The sequence below is a fragment of the Hemicordylus capensis genome, chromosome 2 (genome assembly GCF_027244095.1).
Source record: "Hemicordylus capensis ecotype Gifberg chromosome 2, rHemCap1.1.pri, whole genome shotgun sequence".
NCBI classification, from domain to species: Eukaryota; Metazoa; Chordata; class Lepidosauria; order Squamata; family Cordylidae; genus Hemicordylus; species Hemicordylus capensis.
Genome location: NC_069658.1, coordinates 173547287 through 173572336, shown reverse-complemented (window position 1 = coordinate 173572336; position 25050 = coordinate 173547287). Strand labels below are relative to the sequence as shown.

The 25050-nt window shown below is 45.5% G+C and overlaps 1 protein-coding gene and 1 long non-coding RNA gene across 2 annotated transcripts; one reads left to right on the top strand and one right to left on the bottom strand.

Annotated features, from left to right (window-relative positions):
• Nucleotides 1-599: 599 nt before the first annotated feature.
• On the top strand, nucleotides 600-4076 carry LOC128348167 (uncharacterized). Its single transcript, XR_008317976.1, has 3 exons — nucleotides 600-870; nucleotides 3295-3363; nucleotides 3735-4076. It is a non-coding gene; the product is annotated as an uncharacterized LOC128348167 (long non-coding RNA).
• Nucleotides 4077-12578: 8502 nt separating this feature from the next.
• PGLYRP2 (peptidoglycan recognition protein 2) lies at nucleotides 12579-24800 on the bottom strand. The gene is made up of 4 exons (XM_053303854.1): nucleotides 24678-24800; nucleotides 18189-19064; nucleotides 15509-15719; nucleotides 12579-13087 (listed from the first exon to the last, which is right to left on the bottom strand). The coding sequence occupies exons 1-4, from the start codon at nucleotides 24745-24747 to the stop codon at nucleotides 12751-12753; spliced, it is 1494 nt and encodes a 497-aa protein (XP_053159829.1). The 5' UTR covers nucleotides 24748-24800; the 3' UTR covers nucleotides 12579-12750.
• Between the last annotated feature and the right edge of the window lie 250 nt (nucleotides 24801-25050).

The following is a 25050-nucleotide window of genomic DNA, read 5'->3' as shown; positions in this document are numbered from 1 at the left end:
CTCAGAAGCTAAAAGAAACATAAGACAAACACCAGCAACAGTTACTGGAGGTACTATGCATGGGGTGGTTAAGGCCAGTTACTCTCCTCCTGCTAAATAAAGAGAATCACCGCGTTAAAAGGTGCCTCTTTGCCAAGTTAGCAGGGGTGACCGTGTGATTGGAAAGGCTGGTGCTACACAACCCAGGCTTTTATATAATCGTTTTTACTGCTGCTTCTGTGTGTTTTTACCTGTTGTATTGTTTTTATGCCTGTATTTTATATGTTTTTATATTTTTTAGCTTGATGTTTTTATTGCTTTTTTATTGTATGTTTTAACTTTTGTAAACCGCCTTGGGGTTGTCTTTTAACGAAAGGCGGTATATAAATGTAACAATAAATAAAAAATAAATAAATAAAACCAAACAAAATCTCCCTCCTCTCTCTGGATTAGCTGTTATGGCACCCTTTCCCTCTTCCCAGGAGGCTTGCTGGCCAGCTAATTGCTCAGCTAGGGAGGCATCTGCAGTAAGTCAGATCTAAGGCAATGAGGACAAGTCATCCTGAAGAGGTGATAACGCACAATGTAGCATTACAGTGTAAGGACTGGAGGGAGGACTAGGCCCCGCTTAGAGCCAAATCAAAGGGACCAGATCAGAGGACTGGGCAGGATTCCTGGCTCCACCCCCAGCAGAAGCTCTGGTCTCCTGGTGAGACTGTCCCAGGAGGAGGAGGAGGAGGAGGAGGACCCCGAGGAAGAAGCAGGCCGAGAGCTGCTGGGGAGCTGGGAAGAAGGCCGCAGCCTGTGAGGAAGAAGGACCAGGACATCCGTGCAAGGCCTCCGGAGGGAAGTGGCTCTTCTGTACGGATCGCTGGGGATCTGCATTGCCAGGTTACTGAGACCTCTCTCTGGTCATCTCTTTGATGAAAAGTTCTTGCTGCACCGCTTTTCCTTGGAATCCGAAACGAAATCCTGGCTGCTCTGGGTCTGCCTTCGGCACCTGCCTTTGGAGGCCGAGGACTGCTCAGCCCTTTGGGGAGGGTTGGGCCCCTTAATCCCCCACCCCCAGGCACCATATATGGGGAGCGTGTTTCCCCACATCAAAATAATAAAGTGGATGGTGGCAGCAGCCTCCTGGGAACCCCTTCCGGACAGGGATCCCACCCCAGTGAGGGAACTCCTCCCCGCTCCCCCTGGGCCTCTGGCAGGAGTCCTGACACACACACAGGAGGAAAGGGATCTGGCTTGGAAAGACCGGCTTCTTCCTGCCTGAGGGATGGTGAGTCCTCCTTGCTGCCTCTCTCTGTGGGCACCAGCCAGAACTGTGGGCAGCGAATGCCTTGTGCTGAATACGTGTTGCCGTCCTGGTATGTTTCAAAGGGTTTCTTAGGGGGGTGGGGACAAACCATCCATCCCAGAGGGAGATAACTAGGAGGAGGATGGAAGGCACAGAAAAGACCGAAGATCTGAAGTCTCCGTGAATCCCGAGCTGTCCATTGATTGAAGTTACCACATCTCGACTTCTGCAAGACTTTTAGACTAACACTAGTGTCATCCGAATCTTGATTCTGAGATTGCCCTGGATGGAAAAATGTTTCTAGGAGTCCAGATCTGCAGGGTTTGTGCCACCCCCACCCCCCATAGCCCACCAGCTATGCAGCCACCTCCCTGACGAGAGCTGCTTTCTGTCAGTTTGGTTTGCCTTTTGGGGGCTTGATCAAAAGGGAAGGTGGATTCTTCATTGCTTCCTGTGTTTGAAGTGGTGTATGTGGTTAGGTTTACCCTCACAGCAAGCCTGTGAGGTAGGTTAGACTGAGAAATAAGTGACTGGCCCAGAGTCACCCAATGAGCTTCATGGCTGAACAGGGATTTGAACTCGGGGCTCCCCAGTCCTAGTCCAACTCTACACCACATTGGCTCCAGTGTGGACAGATATAGGATGCAGAAGTTGGCCATTCCTTGTCACCTATGTGAGGAGGTGTGTCAAGCTGCACCTTTTCAGTCACTTCCCCATTGCAGACTTCTTGTTAGTCTTGTACTGCACGGTCTCAACACTCAGTCCCAGTTTGTATGTTTCTGGAAGCGTGTGCTTGTCACTTGTCTGTGGCTGGATCCCATACCTCTCAAGGAAGGGACAGATAGGCGGACCTCAGTATCCGGGAGGGTTCCATTCTCCGCTACAACTGCCGATACTGAAACTGCATATACCAAAGCATTAAGTCAATGAAAAAATCGCTGGGGAAATGGCCAAAGAACGTTTAAAAGAGTGAAATAAAGCACCCTACGGTGCTCTGTAGGAACTCAGCTAGCCATTCATCCCCCGCCCCGCAGAAGTCCAATTTGTTCCATTATTGAGAGATTTTTTTCTGTAGAAAGACGTGTTTTTAAAAACTAAATAAACTCCCTTTTACAAAATAGCAGCTGGAAATGTTGTTGGAGGATATATTCGGAGATCTCCATACTGTGGATACACAAAAATTAACCATTTGTTTTCCATGTATGCTGAGGTCAGGTGTCAGTTATCCGACCACAGATAAGCTAAACCGCAGATTTAGGCTACATGGATAACTGGGTTTGAATTCAACCTGAGGACAACTTCAGCCATGCCCTTTTAATTCCACAATGCTCCCATGATATCTGTAAAGAAGATCCAAAGCCGGCCCAGGGAATGAAGGGGTTTCCTTTCATATCACCATCTCTGGGAGGGCTAAAACGGGTTCTGCGTTACAGGCAAGCCCTGTTCTCCATGGATCCTCCTACTTAATGGCCAGGAGGCACGTTGGTGCTGGCCCTTTCTGGCCCTCTTCATGCCACCTCACTTAGCGACTTGGACAACTACGGAGCAAGAGAGGGTGGAGGGGGAGAAAAATGACACAGCACCGACAAATTGAAGGCGGAAAGCGGGGGGGAGGAAGAATTCCTCAGGTGCTGGTAGATTTCTCTCAATGCTTTTATTGGTATAATTTCACAAAATTGTTTTGGTGTTGCCTATGTGCTAACAACAAAAAACCCAGCTCACTGACTTCTATCAGAGATTTTTACTTTTAAATGACATGTTAGATAGATAGATAGATAGATAGATAGATAGATAGATAGATATTTTATTTACGACCCATGGTCAGATTACAAAACAACTAAAAATGGCAGAATAAATCTACAAAAGCTTAATGGTTGCTAGAAAATTATAAAACATCAGTCACATACAGTACCAATCAAAGACTTAACTAGCAATTGCTAACAAGAAAGATAAATATAAACTAAAAATTCAGGAAGAACATATGCATGGGAAAAAAATGTCCGTCTCTATCTCTGCAGCTGGCCACATGGAAGGTTCTGTTTTGCAAGAGGAGTTGGCTCAACATGACATCCAGAGCACCATCAAAGGTAATGCCAGTTTCCAGGGAATTGGGGAGGTCAAAACTGTCTCCTTGGAATCCCAGAATGGGCCTGAGTGACAAAGGTCATCGTTTGTCCAAGAAACACCAGTTTTGCTCTGACTTCTCTGTGGCAGGCCTCCCAAGAGGGCATGTCTCAAACTCCCAACCCCTCTCACATGGGCAAACACGGTTCTCCTTGGGAAAGTCCTTGCAGCTAAACTGCGAGGTCTGGAAGCCATGCTTGTCTTCCGCTTTGGAAGCCTAGTGCAAAAAGTGACCCATTAGACCCTCCTCCATTTATTCAAGATGTACAAGTCCCTCCTTAACTAAGTCAATTAACATCAGAATATTACATCTTTTCTTATCTCTTCTCTTCAGATGGCCTCATCTTAGAGGATTTCCATGAAAAGGAGGAGTTTGTCGTATCCCCCATTTCCTTCCTCTTCTTTTTCATGCTAGCAGCCTAAAGCTAGGAGAATAGCTGCCTGGAGGAATTATATGTTTTTTAAAATACATAATATACATATTACATAATTGTTTTTAATAATGACTTTTAAATGGTTCTGTATTGTATTTTAACTTTTCTTTGCCCCTCCCCCTTTTGATCTGTTATGATTTAATTTGTTGTTTCTTTTTATCTCCTGTTTTAACGTCATGTTTTCAGCCACTCAGAGAACAATTTGTGATGGGGCGGTTAAGGAATAAAGTTTATTGTTCTTATTCTTATTTGTATTCTTATTCTTACTATTAGTGAAACTGCTATATATCTGGAATTTCTGCCCAGACATTTACAAAGCGACATAACAACTGGGGGAAGCACCGTGCCTTGTAGAGGTGCACCAGGCAGAAATTCATCTGGGGCATCTCTAGGAAGTGATTGGGGGAGCTGCAATTCTGGAATGTCTGCCTAGACACATCCCTCCCCAGCCCAATGTCCAGCTGAGAGTTCAAGGCAAAGTGTGGCTGCATGAAGCCTCCTTGGGAAAGCCATCATAATCTCCCAGACTGCACAAAGTCTTGACAGCTTCTATGGTGTGGAAGTTAAAATGGGCACCTTTGCTTGGAATTTCCGTGCTTTTTAGAGTAGAACTGGAAATGGAAAGCATCTTAACTCTCCTCTGAAAGAAGAGGTTTTTAGATTACTGAAGAACATTGAAGCCCTCTTGAGTTGCTGTATCTAAACCTTTTCTGATCAGATCAGCTTAAAGTTAAAACACGAGGCCACCTGAAAAGATGACACTACTTCCAAATGACAGTCAGGAGAGTGCTGAAGACTAATGCTTTCACAACTCTTCCTTTTTAATGAAACTCCTACCTTCAGCATAATTTATCTCAACTAGAAATTAAAATGTGTTACTCTTTGAAGCATATCACACCATCTATAGATGGCAGAAGTAAGATTAAAGCAGCAATCCTAAACATAGCTGCTTGGAAGTAAATCCCTTTGAAATCAATAGGGCTTACGTTGAGTAAGCATAGTTCACTACAGGGCTGTAAGATCCGAAATATTCCAATTCACAGACTAGCCCAGTGGAGCAGAACTTCTCAATGATTCTATTGACAAGCTTTTGATCTTGCTTGATTTTGGGCTGTGTTGCGTGGAATCCGATCTAATAGTTTGGAAGTGTGGTATATTGCATAAGTCTATATACACTGACGTTAATAAGGCTCCTGGTTGTTTTGAGCCTAGGTCACCTCGCAGTTAATAGCCCTCAATTAGTTTTGAGCCTAGGTTGCCGTGTACAGTAATTAATATCCCTTCATTGTCTTTCAATTCATACCCACAATTACAGACAAGAGGTTTCACTTACAGCCTACAGGGTGTGAGCGTGGTGGAGAGGTAGGAAAATCTACTTCTGTGATAGTTCTACCATAGCTGCAGAGAGAGACACTCTTTCCTTCCACTGCCACCACCCCCAGGGTAGTCACCATTGGCCTTTTCCTGAGTTTCCTAAAATAGCCCTCCCTTTCAATAATAATTGAAATGTTACATGTAATGTGACATATCACATGTAAAGGGAGCGTGGCCTCAAGCTCCAAAGAGCCCGAGCGAGCTCTTCAGTCACATTTCAGGTTGCACAATTTAAAAGGTAAGAGGAAAGCAGAGCGCGTAGTTGCGAAATGGTAAGAAGCTGAGAAGATAAAACAACGAACCAAGCTGAGATCAGAAGACAAAAGACTGTAAATACTAAGAGCTCTCTCAACTGCCGTCTAGTCCCGAACGAGACAGAACTGGAACTGGAAGGCAGCTATGCCTACAAAGAGTCACATGTCCAGTTCTGTCTCGAGCACGCGCACTCCATAACCCGTTCTGAGGATCTCCTACCACCGGGGAAAAGGGGAATAGAGGCTTTTAGGCAGCAAAAGCTGCCTGAAAAGCATTGGCAAGTACTCGCTAGGGCGGGGCTCCTAGTAGCCTGGGGTGTGCGGGCGCCGCGTGCTAGTCTCCACAGCCAATGGGAGAGCGCCCGCCTGCCCCTAGGCGAGTGGGGAGTGGAGCGCAACTGTGGTGGTTGGGGCGGGGGGCAGGGCATGGTAGGCACTTGGGGAAGCACCAGTGGGGAAGACCAGTTGGACTTCCATGGAGACCCTGACCTGGATGAAGCCGGCTCAGTTAACAATATCATGGCTTGAGTTGCACTCCAAACAACTTGAGTTGCCCCCCATGACGTCACGGGCATGCAACGATCTCTAAACTGCACAGGTGTGCATCTCAGTTGCTTAAAGACGCTGGCCCAAACGGATGGGGCCAGCGTCACTCCTGCTACCACCCCACCACTGCCGGCGGAGGGGGGAGAAGGGAGAAGGACTGCTCCGTCCCGTCTCCACCCCTCAGCCACGGTAAGAGTTTTTTGTTTGGTTTTTTAATGGAGCTTTGGTGGGGTGGGGGCCCCAAAGGAGGTTTCGGGGGGCCTCTAGTGGGGGGGGGGGGCGGGGGCTCCTGGCTGGGCGGTCCAGATTCCCAAATTACCTTGATGCGCCCCTGGGAGGATCCGCTCTGCTGCTAACACGAGACACGGATCTCCCGGCCAATTACCCGTTTAACCACTGCCACCAAGTCAACTTGTGTGTTCTAGACTGAGTCTACCACAATGGCCTTCCAACCTTCTGTTGCAAAAGCAAACTTTTTAAAAGGTGGTAAAGCCTATGGGCGTGGGGTGGAGTCAACAGAAGCTATAATTTTCCTTTAGCTATAACAAGAAATGTTACTTTGTAATTCGTTCAATTAAAAGTTGTTTCACACGTTCAGTAAGTACAAAACAACAACAACATCAACCAAAAGAGCAAAAGGAACAGAAAAAATGTGGTCAAAAACGCATCCACTCACTAGCATTTGTTGCAAGATTTTCATGTCCACTCCTGAGATAGATAGATAGATAGATAGATAGATAGATAGATAGATAGATAGATCCCTGTCTTCTCAGCATGTGGTTATGAAATGCCTTGGTTTGATGTCCGGTCACAACATACCTATGCATCATATTGATCCATTGCTTCTGAGATTGATTCATGTGGACGTGGAGCAGCTCAGGATCTCCCCTGATGGCAGCAACTCAGAAAGCACGTACTTCTGTGCTCTCCGGGACTTCACTACTTTCTGCACTGTTGGACAAAACCAGGAAACTATCCGTTGTATGTGAGGATGACTGGAAATAACCTCTGAGATCATAACACTCATGGTCTAATTTTTTTGCTCTGTCCATGTATAACCTTGTTCTTCGCATTTTCGTTCCCCCCCTCGCCCCCGCCAACAGCTTCCCTTCTGAGTAATGGCACTATCTAAAAATACATTGGCTTAAAACGTTGTGCCATCTCCAGATTCTAGCGACTCTACTGAGACCTTCCACCACAGATCGCTTAGTGTTGCAGGTAAGAGATCTGTTACTGTGGGGACTGTTGCACTCTTTATCTGCATCGCTGTGTGGTCAGATCTCGTCTGAAGAGTAACTGGGAAATGCACTAGAGACCTTGGAACCTCTCAGTAGTTTTAACCATAAATTTATGTTCTTAAATAGCTCTTAAGCTCATCGTGGTTGGGCAAGGTTGGACAACATGATCTTGTCTCAAGCTTACAGTCATCCTCATACTGCGGATAGGCAGAAATTAACCATTTGTTTCCCGTGGATGCTGAGGCTGGGTGTCAATTACCTGAGCACGGATACGCAAAAGGGTGGATATCAGATTCACTGATAATAGGCTTTGCCTGTAAAGCAGATCCCTTTCTAGCCCATCCAGAGATGCTGATGTGAAAGGAAACCCCTTCATCCTCTGGTCCTAATTTGGTTCTTCTTTACAGATATTATTGAGGCATTGCGGAATTCAAGTTCAGGAAAACATCAGCTGTGTCCTTTGAATACTGTGTGAATTGGCTCTCACTAGCATTTGTTGAAAGATTTTCCTTTCCCATTTCCTAACTAGGAGCTCAAATATTCTGCTTTCAGTCATTGCATTAAGATCCATTGGAAATGTGGATTTGTCCCATCCCTTATTATGGGCAGCTGGGCAAGAAGCTGTACCCACTACTGAAAAGCAATTCCTCTCTGGCTGGAAGGGAGGTGGGGTGATGGCACATGCCCACGTGGAAACTTAAATTGTGCATGGCATGCTGGATGCACAGCGTCCAGAAACAAGAGGCAATGTTCCTGCCAGGGAGGGGACTTGTCATCTGTGTGCCCTGCCCAGGGCATGCTTGCAGGCAGTGGTTTGTGCTGGCTGCTCTTCCTTCTATTGAATGGCCATGAGGTACATAGTGTTTTTGGCCCTTTCTGGCCCTCTTCATGCAACCTCACCTAGGTTCCTGGACAACTCCAGCCCAGCCATGGCTGAATGTGTGTGTGCCCCCCTCCTGCAAGGCCTCAGTTCCCTGCCCATCCATTTCCTCCTTGCCCGAAGAGCTTCTGCAGGCTGGATAGGAAGCAACAGAGAGTCTGTCTGCCTTCTTTATTTGATCCCTTACTCCTTATATAACAAAATGGAGGTGTCCATGTGCCCCTGTCCCCGAGGTGGGCCTATGCTGTTAGTTCAGCACCTGCACACAGTATGGCAGAAAGCAAAGGGCTTATCCACAGGATAGTGCCGGCCAAGACAGCCATTCATGGGGGCAGAGACGTATCTAGGGAAAATAGCGCCTAGGGCAAGCACTGAAATTGCGCCCCTGTCCAAACAGGAATGATGGGACTTGTAGTCAACAATATCTGGAAATCCCTGTTAAAAGGAACACTGTACCATCTAGGCATGGTTGTTGATCAAAACCTGAAAACATGAGCCATCTCTGTAAAAGACTTAGAACAACAGTCCGGAGTTATGTGAGGATTCCAAGTGTCATTTTCTCTGTCTCATATCATGCTTTTTAAAAAACATGACTTTGTCCTAGACTAGAGGATCACCTGCCCAAATAGCCACTAGCAAAATAGGGGAAGAAGAAGGTGGTGGTGTGTGTGTGTGTGTGTGTGTGTGTGTCTATAAACCAGTGAATGATTCCTCCCAGCCTTTGTCTTATGATGACTGTTGGCTCATGATAGGGTATATGTGCATTCACCACACTAGTGCTTACTTTGACACCAGGAAGGAGGAGGATACATTAGTTTGCCACACTAGACAGAGGCATTTGCAACAGGAACAGACAGTCAAGTTCTGCCAGGGCCAAAACCAGCCCCTGCCCAACTAAGAAATCATTGTAATTTGCCCCTTCCCATCACAAGCAGTCTGCTGTTCTTTTATTATTGACTCTAACTCTCAGATATCCCAGTCATGGATGGAAAATTCAAGGTCAGTTTACAAGAGACACATTTTCTACATGGAAGTTTCTTCTGTGCAGGTGTTGTGCAGAAACCCATGTCTAGTGACTGCCAGGGGCATAGCAAGGTTGGAATGGGCCAAGATGAGATTTTAAAATGGGCCACCAGCCCCTCAATGTCCAGGGCCTCCACGCACCCCAGACCCCCAAGGATTTAAGTCTGATATTTCAAAATAAGTATGCTGCCTGGAAATACATTTCACTGAATACACACATGGACACTTCACAATTTATAGTGATATACATTGAGTACTATATATTTGTGCTACCTTTAATGCCTAGAACACATCAGAAACACTAATTATGAAAATGGCCTCCTCGCTGCAGATTAGCAAAGGAGACTTTCAACCATGCAGGGTGAGCCTATGTTTGTTTTCTCAGAATTCTTGAACAAATTCAGTAAAGTTTGATTCCAGGAGGTTTTTCACATGAGGCTTTTAAAGCCCTTTAACACACATCTCCTCTGGAATGGAGGTTCTGCATTCACATGTTGGCCAGATGTACCCTGAAGTCCTGTGAGTTATTGGAGAGCAGTTCACACACAAGAAAAATAAAATAAAAGCACCACACATGCTTCACAGTTCTCACTCAGACCTTCTGGGTTGCAAAACAACTTGAACATAAGTGCATTTATACATGAATGAATGAATATAATATTGTTTGTTCCAGAAGTTTTTGTAATCTTCTGCCATGAAACAAGCAACAGGCCTTTTTAGATAGTAAAAAGCCAGAAATTTAAAGCCAGAAATTTTTCAATCTGTTTTAAATTAAATATTCAGAGACTTCTCAGTCTCCCCCCCCCCATATCAAAGTCCTATGGCAAGCAGATCCCTATATACCTGGGGTGGGGGGAGGGTAACCACAAAAAGGAATTCACAGTCTGCCTTGCAAAAGCTGTGTTGGATGGTCTGGGCAGAGAGTCTGCTGCAGAGAACTCTTCCATCCTGCCTCCTTCCTGGCTTGTGGGGGAATGCCAAGTCCAGGCTTCAGGGAGGCCTACACGGAGGCCTCTCTGGAAGCCCCGCCCACCTGCCAATCAGCTGAGAGGCGGGGAGAGAAGAAGAGCTCTCTGCAGTTTGCAGGCCGCTCGGATCCTAGGCCAGAGCCGGAGGGCAAGGCAAGCAGGATGGCAAGTGGCTGAGGGGCCCTGGGGCTGGGCCGGTGGGCAATGGGGTGGGGGTGGCAGGAACTGGTGTGGTGCCCCCTCCTCAGTGGCGCCTAGGGCACGTGCCCTGGCTGCCCCCCCAAGCTCCACCCTTGAATGCAGGTGGTGTGCCTTTCTCTTGACAAGATGCATCCTTTCTTGCCTCGTTGCAGGCACTGTCATGGTTAGGTGTGCAGTGGCTTGTGATATCCATGTTGAGATCTGATTTGGCAATTTTGCTGAGCCAAGACAAAGGGATGTGTATTAGTTGCTAGGCAACATCAAGGGACTTTCAGCTGCTGTTTTGTTGGCTCCCCGACCCCTGGGCCAAATATCCCATTGACTTTTGGAGTTGGCCCTAGGCCGTCATATATCGATACAGATATGAACTATTCTCTATCAGAAGAAAAGAAAGAGAGAGAGAGAGAGAAACTATTTGCTAAATGTGCTTTCAAAATTCAGCCATCTGGTTTTGGCAAAATAAGGACATTCTATAAAAGTAGTTCCATTTTTATTAAGGGGCATCCAAAACAGTCATATCTCCTGGAGCTGTTTATTTCTCTTAAGTTAAAACAATTAGTAGACTAAATGTTGGTCACTCTGGCCAGGAAATTGAATCCTTTTAAGAAAATCAATGTATGACCATCCAGTTAGCATAATGTTAATAAAATGTAATAATGGTGTCAGGATTACAGAAACTCTCTCTTCACTTTTAAAAGGAAACTGACCTTGAAGATTGGATGATATTCCTGAATCATTGCCAGAGTATCAAGCTTGTTGCCTAGAGCTGTCTGAATCAGGCGCACCATTTGTCTGAAACATCACCTCTTTGCATTACTGCATTCATGGGCACAGCACTCCCATGGTGATGTGTTGTTCTAGGTGCAAACACTCAGCCCAATGTATCCCATGAAGAAGGCATCTTCTGTTGATTCTAATGATTCTTCTCAGTGCATGCACAATGAGCCTCAAGAGCAAACATATTCTTGTCCTTACAACTGACCATCTTTAAGGGCTGTTAGAGATGGTCAAGGACAGGCATTTGACCACTGAGTTGTGTAGCTAATGCAGTGGTCCCTGCATTGCTGTCTTATTTCATTGTCATATCAAATCTAACATCTGCAGTGACAAGTCTAGGTCATTCAAAACAAGGTGGGGGTTTCTGCATGTGTGTGTTTTTAAAATGTTGCATGTGTTCAGAGTTTTTCACTAGGAATAGAAACTTAAAAGACCTGGCATTGATGAAAACAGGAAGGAGGGGATTGTGGTCCCCTCGCCTTCAACTAGGGATTCTTCCAGACAGAGCAGAAAGGGGAGTAACTCTCCTGCTGAACTGCTCAGCTTGGGGCTGGCTATGCAGCCTGCCAGCTCTGAAATATGCCCTGCCACCTCTGATCTACAGCACTATCACGCTCTCTCATCCAATGTTTAAGTCTTAGACTGTTACTTCTCTCTCTACACTATACTACTCAGTTTAGGAGCTTGCTGGACAAGCTTCTTGAACTCTTCCCCTCATTTCACTTGGCTTCAGGTCTAGTGGTACCGTGTGGGGGAGTGATCTATTTCTTTCAGGCCAATCATCTTGTGGGGTTTTTGTTTTTATTTTTAAGGGAGTGCACCCGACTAACTGTTGTTTTATTTTTAGTAGAGGGAGAACAACTGCCCCATCTGGCCCCAGCACAGTGTCCCTCCAGTGGCTGTTGTTGGTGTCTACCTTCTTTTTAGATTGTGAGCCCTTTTGGGACAGGGAACCATTTTATTTCTTTTTTGTATGTAAACCGTTTTGAGAACTTCTTAACTGAAAAGTGGTATATAAATATTTGTAATAATAGTAATAAGTGCACGAATGCGTGAGCCTCTTATATTTTGTGACTCGATAGCCTTTACATATATTCTGTCCGACAAAGTGATGCATGGAAAGCTGCCCTCATGGAGGACCAGACTGTCGATGCCTCTTGGCCAGATGCTGGGGCACCTTTTGCTGTACTTCTCCATTCTTCCAGTCCTTGTCCTCCACACTAATGTACCCCACAGCAGTGTTCTCTAAGTTTTTTCATCGTTGTGCAGAATGAGCTTTGTTCTGGGTGGCAGTATCAAGGCAGTGTGTGCATATGTGCATTCAGAGTGGGGCCTTCCTGATTCAACCTGAGCAGGATCTGAAATGAACTGAGCAGACATCCAAAAACATGTGAGCGGATGCACGTGCACACACCTTAGAGGGAACAGTGCCCCCAGTGTCTAATAGTTGCATTGCTTCATATTTGCAAATCAAAATCTATAATTGTCTGATGTTCATAATTTATTTTGTCAAATAATTGCAATGTGAGTGCTCATTGCGAATGTTGAGGGTCTCGGCTATTGACGATGCACTATACCGCTTTCATTATTTCATTTTGTAGGGCAGTGGGTTCGTGAAGACTTCAGGCTTGTGTGAAGGAGCCCCGTGCTGTGGATTAGATGCACTGACGAATACCCTCCCTCATCTCACACCTGTGCTTGAAACCTTTCCATGTTTCTATCTCTTTAAAGAGTTTGTCTCCTGGGCATAAGGTGGGCCCCATCTGCCGGTGCCCATAAACAGTGTAGTTGCCCTGCAGCCTGGAGCCCCTCACCGCACACTTCATGAAGTTGTCCTTCACAAGGTCCATGGCCCAAGGATCTGGGAGAGCCTGCATGTAGTCCCCAATGAAACTGATGCCATAGCCTTTGCTGTTGTAGCCCCTGGTGTGAGCACCTACCCAATGCCAGCCCCGTCCTTGGTAGAGGTAGCCATCACTTCCTGCAACAAAGCTGGCAAGAACAAAAGATTAGTGTTAGATACTGAGACAAAGGAACAAACTATTCTGTTTGAACTGGTGGCCATACTACTGGAACCAGTGGAGACAGAGGAAACTGGAAGCTGCTAGCTGAGGCTAAATGATTATTGGCAAAATATTGGGAAAATAAACAGGTTCCAGTTCAAATAGACTGACTTCTGACAATATGAAGTTTACAGTATCTGAATAACACATATTGCATGTATTACAAGGTTAAAACCTGCCACCCAAACATTTATGGTTTTGATGTGCAGTTCGAGTCTATAGGTTTATGTGTTCTTTTTTCAGTTATGTTATTCAGCAAAAATGTCAACTTACAAACCTGTCTTGGTTCAACCCACCGTTTCAGTGCTTTCAAGAATGGGAAGTCATGGTTTTGAACCATTTCGAAAATTTATTCAACAAGTGTAAATCTACTGAGTTATCTCCAGCTTCACATAAAAATATCATGGGGATCACCATTTAGACCCAAGGAGGGGAACAAAGCCCATGCGCCGAGTCTCCTCAAGAGAAAAGTGCAGCGCATTTGTTGTCATTGTGTCATCCACCGTGTTCATGACACAACTATCTGATTCTATGTATCAGTGGTTGCTTCTTGGCTCATGACATGTTTCCATTGTGCACCAGTGATTGATCTGAGTATGATGTGGAGAAACAAGGTCTCTCCCATGATATGGAAAGGGCAGAGTATGTTTGGGGAGCCTAGGCAATTTTCTAGTTCTAGTTCCCACCCTCCCATCTCTACATTATTAGCTTTGCCTGCTAACTTGGCAAAGAGGCACCTTTTAACGTGGTGTTTCTCTTTATTTAGCAGGGGGAGAGTAATTGGCCCTATCAGCACTAGCACAGTACCTCCAGTGACTGTTGCTGGTGTCTATTTTATGTTTCTTTTTAGATTGTGAGCCTTTTGGGGACAGGGATCCATCTTATTTATTTGTTATTTCTCTGTGTAAACCGCCCTGAGCCATTTTTGAAAGGGCGGTATAGAAATTGAATAAATGCATACAAATACAATACATTATTGACTATTATTATTAGCCTTGTTGACTATTATTATGTTCATTGTGTATACAATCTGTGTACACATGATTCTTCTGTACATGCATACAACTACGCATGTGTAAAATTTAACACGTTCTGTATTATACATTTTCAAGAGATCCAGCCTCTAAGCTGGATTTTAAAATGAATACATGTTCAGTTATTCACATGGAAATGTGTACTACATTCAGACACCTGTACATGTGTACAATGTAACATGTGAATAGCCCTGTGATTCCGAACTTAGGGGAATAGAGTTTTGTTCTATTCAGGACTAGCAAGTCTGTATCAGGAGTCCTGTGTTCAGTTCTGGACATCACAGTTCAAAAGTGAGGAATAAGTTGAGGAAATTCAGGGGCTAAAAGGCCAATTCTATGAATTGCTGCAATTCACTCTCCTGTCCATCAAACACCATACAGGGAGCAATAATTTAACCATTGTATTAAGGTTACTTTCTAATGGTAAAGGCAGGCCAGAACTAGAAGAAGCTGCCCAAAGAGGTTTGAACCCAAGGAGGCTGTGGAATCTCCTTCCTTGGAGGATTTTTGAGGTTGAAAAATTGTCAGGGAAGCTTTAAGCCCAGAATATCATCTCTAGGGCCAGAAGTTGGCACTCTTTCAGCTTTATGGTTTCATCTCTTATGTTATCACTGCTGGACTTGGGCATAATTCTCACTGAGGTGCTAACAGTTTGCAAGTGGAGGCTCATTTGATGGAATGTTTGACCTCTGTACAAAAATAGCTCCATACAAAGAAAACTAGAGGCCAGGGAGAGGGGTTCTTCTCCTCAACATGCTAGTTTTCTTTGTGCAGGTAGGGGATTTTGTATGGAGGAGCATTAGTCATGTGAGCTGCTACCTGCAATCTGAAGTGACATAGCCTAAACACAGATTTACTACCTCAGTGGAAGCTAGGTCTTATACATTCCGTTTTAGCCAGGATTGTGATATGACAGGATGGACATCCAACTACAATGTCACTCCAGCTTTCTCCCACCCTTCTCACAAGATGATAGCAACATAGGAAGCTGCCTTATACCAAGACTATTGGTCCATCTAACTCAGTACTGTCTACATAGACTGGCAGTGGTTCCCCAAGGTTCCAGGAAGAAGTCTCTCCCCAGATGCAGGCAGTGAACCTGGGACCTTCTGCATACAAGCATGCAGATGCTGTTCTACTGAGCTGTGTCATCCCCTAGGCAAAATATCTTACAGTGCCCACATGTAGTCATCCATCCAAATGCAAACTGAAGTGGACCCTGCTTAGCAAAAGGGACAGTTCATGCTTGCTATGACAAGACCAGCTCTCCTCCCCATTTTGGGAAATGTTTTCCTACCCGGCTGGGTCCTGCTCACCTGTAGCCAATGTCATCCCAGCCACGGTCATCTTGGTGGAAACGCTGCATGGAGCGCATGTCTGCTGCGCATGCTGGAAACGTTAGGCATGGCTTTCTAGGGGAATGGGTATGGTGGATGTATACAAAGCCCAGGGGCAGCTTAAGCTGGGTTGGTGTTCCTTTATAGGGCCGGGCCCTCCACATGCACCGGGGAATGATTGCAGGACACTCTGTGCAGGAAGTGCAAAAAGACAAAAATTGAGAAACAGGACAAAGGATGCAGCTGATGGCAAAAGGAGCACAGTGCAGAATCAAGGCACTGCTGACATACAGATCACACAGCACAAGAGTGGTTGCAGGAGCCCACAGAAGACACAAGCTGTCCAGGTGATTAGGGCCACAATGTGATTTTATCCTAAACCTCTGTGGAAATGTCCCACATGAGGCTTAAACTGGCTTTCTTTTAAATGTATCCTGAATATAAAATCTGCATTGGTGAGAATGCAGGTTTCTTTTTGGTATTCTGTCCTGCATGAGCAACATCCGATGCAAGAGATGATCAAAGAAAGTGTTAGTCAATGCCTCAGGTGAAATTGGTAATCTGTGACCCAGGGATACTCCTGGGCACTGCCTGTCCCAAATGCCACTTTCCCAAGTCTGCGACACTTGCCATGTATTGTGTCCCCATACAATACAACTCCTTGTCCTGTGTTGTGTCCCTATACAACACAACACGATGCATGGACCTTTGGACAGCTGAAGTCAGTGCGACTTTCACAAAGCTGAAGTGCAGGGCAGAAACTTGGCAGGGCAAAATCGGGTCTAGGTAGGAGGCAAAACAAGATGAGGTCCAGGGCAGATGGAAACAAGATGGGGCTGGCAGGCAGTAGCCAGACTTGGGGCAGGTGGCAAGTTCAGAAAAAGAAAAGAAAAACAGCCTTCACTGGATCCAAGAGAAGGTTGTTGTCCCCACACCCCTTGTATTAAGGGAGTGCTTTCTGTGCAGCAACCAATTTGCCTAATCATACACCTGGCCCCAGCTGTGCCTTGTGTCTGGTGCAGCTGGGGGTTAGCCCTAACAAATGGGCATGGTCTACACTGAGAGCACCATGCTCTCTCATTCGGTGTCTGCAAGTGATTGTGCACTGCCTTTGAGGGCATCTTATGGGGGGCATCTCTCTTATTGAATAGGATGCAGTAAAGGATGGCCATGGGGCACAGGAAGGAGAAAGATGTGTGGCAGTAAAAGGGAACAAGTTGTTCTAGTAAGAACTAATCTGCCTACTTTCTTTTCACTATCCCTACAACTGGACTAAATTTGGTCCAAATCGGTTCACAAGTTAGCCCACTTGCACCTCAAACGTTCATGTGTTCATTCCCACTTGCACCTCAAACATTCATATGGCTGCCATTGTGAATCAGGGTGGATGACATCATTACAAACTTTGCCCTTGAGGTGTCCCTATGTGTCCCTACATCTGTAGCAAATTTGGTTCAAATAGGTAAGGTGGTTCACAAGTTAAACCAATTGCACCTCAAATGTTCACATGTCTGACATCTTGAATTGGGGTGGATGACATCATCATAAACTACGCCACTGAGATGTCCCTGTGTGTCACTCACTACAACTGTACCAAATTTGGTTCAAATCAGTTAGACAGTCCACAAATTAGCCCACTTGTGCCTCAAACATTTATATGTCAGGGAGATTTGAGTTCAAATCCCCACTCAACCATAAAACTCACTGGGTAACTCTGAGCCAATTGCATATCTCACAGTCTAACCTACCTCACACGGTTGTTGTGAGGACAAACATAACCACGTACACTGCTCTGGGCTCCTTGGAGGAAGAGCGCGATATAAATGTAAGAAAATAAATAGAAATGTCCACCATCTTGAATCAGGGTGGATCACAAACTTGAATTGGGATGGATCACAAACTATGTCATTGAGGTGTCCCTATGTGTCCCTACAATTGTACCCGATTTGGTTTATAATGGTCCAGGCATTGCGAAGTTGATGGGGCGGGGGAGGGAGGGAACACACACATAGAGACACATAACCAGAATGTCGGGTGTTCTTATAAGCTTACTGGAATGTAGGCTAAAAAGGAGAATTGTTCTTTCTGCCAGGAGATGATTTGGTTGAGGACAGGGTTATAGTGGCTGTTGAACTGTTGGTTTGAGCCATAATGTAGGGGGAGAGGAATGAGTTAGGGCTGCTGTGAAGGATGGTGCTAGGGCTGGAGAGCAGAATGGTGCAAAGGATACTATTATATTTGTTGCATCATCATTTACTGATCAGTTTATCACACTTCTGCCTTTGTGCCGTCTCTTTCATCTTTCACTTATTCCCCCATGTCCTATTTGATTTGGATTTAAAGCTCATGGAGACAAGTACTCAGCTGTGTATCCACTGTACTACTGCTGTCACCTGTCTACCCAAGTCCTTTGCATAGAGTGGACTACATTTCTATATAAATAAATGAGCCCATTTGGATTGATTAGCAGCAAAATCAATCCAAGGCTGTTTTTTGTGAACTGCCCAGAGCCTTTGGTGTCAGGCGGTATATTAAACAAACAAACAAACACATAAATAAATACAAATAAAACGACAAGGCATATACCTAGCAGGCCAGGCAGCAATAAATCAAATGGTCCTGTCAGGACAGAAAGTTTCCCAACCCACGTGTGACGTACCTACATACAATGCCATGAACTCTTCTACAGCCTGGTTTGTAAGGGATATCAGTTCCTGGTTCCCAATGCCTTCAAAAAGAGAACTGTGTTTATCCATATGCTGGAGCTGGTGGAGGGAGCTCTTTACTTGCTCCCATAATGTTTCCTCGCTCACCAGACCTGCAAATTTCCTTCTCCGGAAATTGCTTCGAAGCCGACTCTTTCCCTCCAGACCCTCTCCACCATAGTAATCGCTCAGGAGAGTACTGATGTTGGGTAGTGGGCCAGCTTTCTCTGCCAAGTAAGTGCCCAGAATCAGGCCATCCATGGCACCATTGATGAAAGCATCAGGAATGGGTGAAGGAGGGCTCATCAAAGTGAATGTATGGGGTGCAGAGATACTGTCCCAGCAGCCATTTGGCCCCAGGGCTGATTCGCTCATATTCCTGTGAAAGAGAATAAAGGCGATGCCAAGGTCCCTAGCAATGGTTGCAAGGAAGGAAGCCACATCCGTCCTGTTTGAGTAATCAGTGCGCAAAGGTGTGATAGGCAGAGCCACCTCATGTCTCTTCTTGAGTCCAGCAGCTATGCCAAGAACAACAGGGCTGAATGAAACTGTGGTCCCATCAGGAGTCAACACCACCCCATGTTCTACTAAGGAGTCATCAACCTTGTGATTCACCAGGCGTTTGAGGAAAGCCTCCTGCTTCTCATTCAAATAAGTCCAGTTCGAGGGCACAGAAGCTGCTGGGTTGAGGAAGCTCTGGCAGAACTCGCGTTTAGAACAGCTCAGATCCCAGAGGAGGTCTATCACGGGCGAATTCAGGGTCTCATTCAGATGGGATTCCAAGACTTCCAGAATTTGAATCACAGTGTCAGTGTGGAATGTCAAGTTATCTGTGGGGGGAAACAGTATTGACAGAATTAGAGCTGGCAAGTAGACCAAAGGTCAAAGATTAAGTGGGCTATGGTGCAGAAAGAAATGTACCCAACTCTTGTGAAACTCTCATTTGTTTGAATGAGGTGTGTGCTGCAGGGATTCCTGGTGACTTTCACCTCAGCAGGACAGAGCTCAAACCTACGCAGGGAGGTTTCACTCCAGCAGGTTCCTGAAAGTGAGCATTTCTGCCTAGAGACATAGCTTTTTCAAAATGAATATTTAAAAACCGGATTTCCCTGTTTGGTCACATTAATCAACATGAATCAGACTGTAAAATGTCAGCTGCCCAAATATGAACATGTTCAGGGCTGAGGAATTGGCAAAGAAAACATCATGTAAAAGAAACTGAGCTCATTCTCACAATTGGCAACGTTAAGGTAGAAGGCACCAAATCCAGCTTTTGCTGCTCATGAGAACTCACAAGGAGCCCTCCAATGCGGCTCACTCAAATGGGGTTAGACTGACTTTTTAACCTTAATTTTAACCAAAGTAAGACAAAAGCACCTGCTGCCCTACTTCAGAATTTGATCACATGTTAAATTTGCTATTTAAAACTGTTCCCAGCTGCCAGTGGCTATGTTTATCATAGAGTTCTGTGGCTAGAGAGGCCAGTTGGAGGATAGCCACTGCTGTACTGAGGGCTGTTTCTTTTCTCTGTACAATGCATCATGGGATGCTTAGAGGACCTAGTTCCCTTTTTCTCCTCATGGGCAAAGAACTTTCTGCAGTTGTCTGTGTGATGAGTGACCAGAGTCAAACAGAAGCTCTGATTGTCTGTGGGAATCAGGGTAGGGGTTCTTCCCTCCCCAAAGACACCCCCAGATGGTCATGTGTAAGACCACATAAATCAGACTATAAAATGTCAGCTGCCAAAATATAAACATGTCCAAGGCTGAGGAATTGGCAAAGAAAACATTATTTAAAAGAAACTGAGCTCATTCTCACAATTGGCAACATTAAGGTAGAAGGTAGCAAATCCAGCTATTAGCCATATTTTCAATTGTTTAAAATAGAAGCCATGATGGTTTCATATGATGAGACACAAAGAGGATTGTTTTCTCCCACATACCTATCGATAGACTGAGGTTGTGATCCCTAAACATGTTAAACTATACTACTTGGTTAAAAATGTCTGTTGTTCCATTGACATTAATGGGACTAAGCCAATGGCCCTGGTTTAACTAGGTCATGAACTAGCTAGCCTTGTAGCAAATACGGCTGGGCCCATAAAAATTATGTGTCTGTTTCCTTTGCATTTCTCACTTACTGAGACCAATATCTTGTATGTGTGTTGGGGGGGGGGGGATGCGACCAACTATTTCAGAGCACAATTCCTTGTTGTTGTTGTTGTTGTTGTTGTTGTTGTTGTTGTTGTTTTAAGTATTTGTACCAATGATGTTATTGACAATGTCCCATGATGGAAATATTCCTCCCAACTGACCTCCTCCCACAGCAGCTGCAGCTGGGTTGAAATGGTCCAGAAGGGATGGGGGAAACCAGCCACAGAGCAGCTCTCAAAAACTCTCCAGTTCCAAATTTTAAGCTATACCACCACCTTGGACCTTAGCAGCCTGATCTGCATATCCACTGTTAATGAAACTGTTCCGGAGTGCTGGCTAAACACTCCAGTGGTACTTTTGGACTAATGTGGGGAATCAGCATGACTATATGGAACAATTCATTACAGTATCAATTTGTGCAAAGTTTTGGTCTGGAAATGATGAGAAAGCAGAAATATGGTTCAATCAGATTTATTTAAGGATAATAGGGGTACAGAAAAATAAAAAAGATTGATTAGGCAAGGTAAGGAGGCAATACAATCTTAACTGATGGTATTAACTAGGGTCTCCGGTAGAGGCATTTTAGCATAAGGTCCAAATTGTCAATTAATCAACATAATGCTTTTATTTGAGAAAGGACCCAAAATGCAGGAAAGAGAAGGAAGCGAGGAATTTTAAAGGGATGGGAAGTTAGTATTACTGGTTTCAATCCATTGGTGTGTTTGCTCTACTTGCAGAGAAATATTGTGAACCACCCAGGGACCTTTTTGTATGGGGCGGTATATAAATGTATTAAATAAATAAATAATAAATATCCAGGCAGACTTCCTTGCAGGGGTAGAGCATGGTATAGATCTTTCTAAGTGTGGAAGCAGGGTACTTTCTCCTTGGATCTGGAGTAGGTTCTGAGTGTTCTCTGTGAGTCCTGAGTACTCTGAGCACTCTGAACATGTGTTTGGGTCTGGGGTACAAATAGGTTAATTCATGCCCTGGGGCAATGTCTCACTCCCTGACTGCAGGGGCTGAAACCCGCATGTAACAAAGAAGTTCATGTTTGCATGAACCAATCAAGAAGGTGTAATCTTTAAAGAACAAAAGATGGAATGGCTGGTCAAGAAGTGTGTGTGGAGTACTGAATGGGTGAACCCAAAAGTTTTATCTGAAACCAGGACATTTCTTCCTGGGAGAGAGAGAGAAGTTTGTGTTCCTGTTAATGATCCAATCTCTGGGTCCTTGCCAGCTCATTAACGTTGGGATAGGAGGCTGGGGGTGTGCCTTGCTTATCTGGTTTGTTGTAGGAGTGATTAGTGAGGTTAATCCCATTGCCAAAAAAGGGAGTTACCTATTTCTCTTGTGTGGGTCTCTTTGACTTGGTCTGTTCGCTAGCTTCCTCCTTTTTACAGGAGAGGCCAGGAGGACCCCCTACAGTCATCTGTTCTTCTGACTTTGGGCAGTGTAGCTCCATGTTTGCTTGTGCCAAGCGACCAAATTGAATAGTGTGCCAAATATGGGCATGTGCAGAGTTTACGATCCCATGAGCTCAGGTATCCAAGATGGACGTCGCAAACTTGCAGCTTCAAATCACATAGAAGGGTGCTGTTTGCAAGCCCCAAACTAGGGATGTGTGAACCAGCTTGACCTCGAGCCAGTTTGCCATCAACTGGTGCAACTTGAGGGCTTGCCCTCGAGCCAGACCAGGCCTGGTTCAGCTTGAAGTTGAGCCAGAAACTCTCCCACCCCTGCCAGCTTGGGGACTGTTTGGTGGTTCTACAGTTTTTAAAAAATTAAACAACTCACCGCCTCCAGGGGGTGCTGCCGCAGCCACGGGAGGAGTCTCTAGCGGTTCCCCCTCCCCCACCCCACCCAGCATTTTAAGGGCCTCCTGTCCTTTTCTGACATGGCAGCAACCATTTTGGAGGCTGCCGCACATGTGCCCTGGCCATTTGCTTGGCCGGGTCTGTTGGGGCACATGCACCCCAACCTTAGACTCAGAGGTACCAACCCAGAAGTATGTTGAATTCAGGCCTGTGTCTGAATTCATTTTATATTAAGAAATGAATTAATACCTGGTCTCAGGGTGAATTGACACCCCAGATCTCAACTGGTCTGTGAGGGAAGAGGCGATTCAGCATTGTATTGTGAGATGGGTACTCAAGGAAGCACAAAAGCCAGGCCAGAACAATCCAAATGCTAAAATGTGACTCACTATCAGATAATGTCTGTGGAAGAGGCCAGAGGCTGATCTCCCCTTTCCTGTTGCAAGAAGTCTATGTTAATCCTTGTCAATGATTGACTCAATTGCTCTCTATAGAAATTCAACATAGATAAATGCACACAAATAAAACACCTATAGACCTTAATTCTTACTTTACTAACACTTTAACACCTTTTGGGATCAGGCTAGCAAATCTGGGACAAGAGACGATGCCCATTTGCAGCTCAGAGATGCAGATTTTCTTTGGGCAATGTCCCCCCCTTCTAAGCTCACAGTTTACAGAAGAGGGGATTTAGATCTCTCTGGACTGGCCAATATCCTGAATAATTAAAAGACATTATCCAGAAGGTAACAGCATTGTCACCCTTTTGGGGACCCAGGAAAAGATGAGGAGATTTGAATAGACTCTATAAGAGATCAAAGGAAAATACAACTATAAAGAACAGGCTTACTGGACAGAGAGCTAGCAGTCTTGTGCCTACACACAATCTTCTGCCTACAAGCAAGACTTGCTCATGAGTAATCCAAGAGTTTGCTGCCCAAGCCGTGGGGCTAGAGGCAGGAACTCTGTCCATGGACAGGAACTGTCTGTGACTTCCACTGCGCAGTGAGAAGTCAAGACTTCCCCAGGCATGGTCCTCTTACTCTCAGCCGTGCTCTGAGCAAACTGCATGCTTGATCTAAAAGCTCCTGTCCCCAGCCAAAAGCCTCTCTCCTTCAGCTGAAAGATCCATCGTTCTCAAGCCTCTGATCTGGGTAATATGCTGCCTCCACAAGCCTTGGATCCCTCCATCCTTTCCCCTTCTTCTCCTTTCCCATCGTCCCTCTACTAATTCCTGATCTCCCCAAACCATGTCAGCCCTCAGCCTTCCTTACTCCCCCCCTTTTTCCGTCTATATCTGCATTGTATTAGGCTCTAGGAGGATTTAATACACACACATATGTTAGTTAGGAACACTGGGTGAATATTGTTGCTGGTTAGGGTTGAAATACTGTTAGTAATATTGATAGAATGTTCTGCTTTCTGCTCAGCTAGACTGATGTTGTCATTCTTTTATACTCAATAAAGCCCATTGAATCATTTAAGATTGGTTTGATCTCCTTTCTTCCTTGCGCCCAGATCCTACATGGTCACTATATAAAAGAACTTGATCACTTGGTGACACTATGAGACAGGCCTAATTTTGTATGCTAGCTAATGAGCATATTTAGTATATAAATCAGGCCTGGACCACAACAGGTCATGCGCTGCAAAATGACTGCCACCATATCAGAAAGGGCCGAAATGGCTACAAAACAGGCCGAAATGGCCTGCGGGAGACTGGAGGGAGACCAGTGGGGGGAGGGGGAACCGCTGGAGATGCCTCAGCAGCTGCAGCAGCACCCCTGGAGACAGTGAGTTGTTCAAAAAAAAATTTTTTTTAACCCTGTAGAACCCCAAACCACCTCAAATTAGAGCTGAGCCTGTGTGTGTGTGTGTGTGTGTGTGTGTGTGTGTGTGTGTGTGTTCAGTGGGCATAACCGAATGTGTCCGGTTCGGTTCAAACAAACCAGGCAAACCGATGTTGTGCACACCCCTACCCAAAACAAGCTGTTTCAGCGACACCACCAGCTGAAGAGGCAACATCCTCCAGCAGCACTAGAATGGTGATACTGTCCTGTGCCTGAAGAGCCAATCATGAAGACTACCTAGCCCATGCTAATGCTGCACCAGACTCTGTCAGATGTGGGCACCAGTGCAGGCTGAAGCAGCCTGCATATCTAGCCAGGAACAGTGGAGGCAATAAAACCACCACCCACATACAGACTACCTGGCTTCAAAGAAAGAACAAAAAAGAAAACAATGCCACTCATAAAACATCACCAGTGTGTTATCATGCAAAGCCCTGTGGGGATTGTGGCATTTCTCAAACAGTTCTGGGACTAGATTCCTCAGCATTAATCCCCCTCCCCGCTCCTCTGCCCCTCTCAGGCTCTTCAGTGCATCACCCAGGAGGCCTGATGAAAACTGTGCTAGTCCCACAGATTAGCTGGTTCCACTGGCAATAAAATGGTCCCGGAAGATCAGGACTTACCTGCACTGCTCTGTGATTTTACAGTGACACAAAGAAATACAGGCACAAGTCCCAGCCACATCAGAAACATCTTGTCCACAGGGTGAACAGCAGCCTATGGAAGCAAATGGAGCCAGCTGGCACCTGCATGCAATAAAGAGAGAGGGAGGGGGGGAAATCAATAACAAGGGGCTGGGCCTCTCTCCCTCCTTGTAGTACATGGAGTGTCCGGTTCGGTTCAAGGCCAGTGGGGAAGGGCAGCCTGTGCTCTGCTCACAGCATCCTCAGACTGTGTCCCTCGATATACTGAATGGGCCTGCTAGTAACCAACTATGCCGGAAATAGTCGTCTCTTCACATGGGTGACTATCTACAGACAATTGCTTTTCAGTGAG

Excerpts from the sequence above, each read along its gene's own strand:
- PGLYRP2 (XM_053303854.1), bottom strand. The coding sequence starts at position 24,747 with ATGTTTCTGATGTGGCTGGGACTTGTGCCTGTATTTCTTTGTGTCACT. Across the intron at positions 19,065-24,677 it reads AAAATCACAGAGCAGTGCAG|ATAACTTGACATTCCACACT; the intron begins GTAAGTCCTGAT and ends TTCCCCCCACAG. Across the intron at positions 15,720-18,188 it reads GTTCATGGCATTGTATGTAG|AGTGTCCTGCAATCATTCCC; the intron begins GTACGTCACACG and ends CTTCCTGCACAG.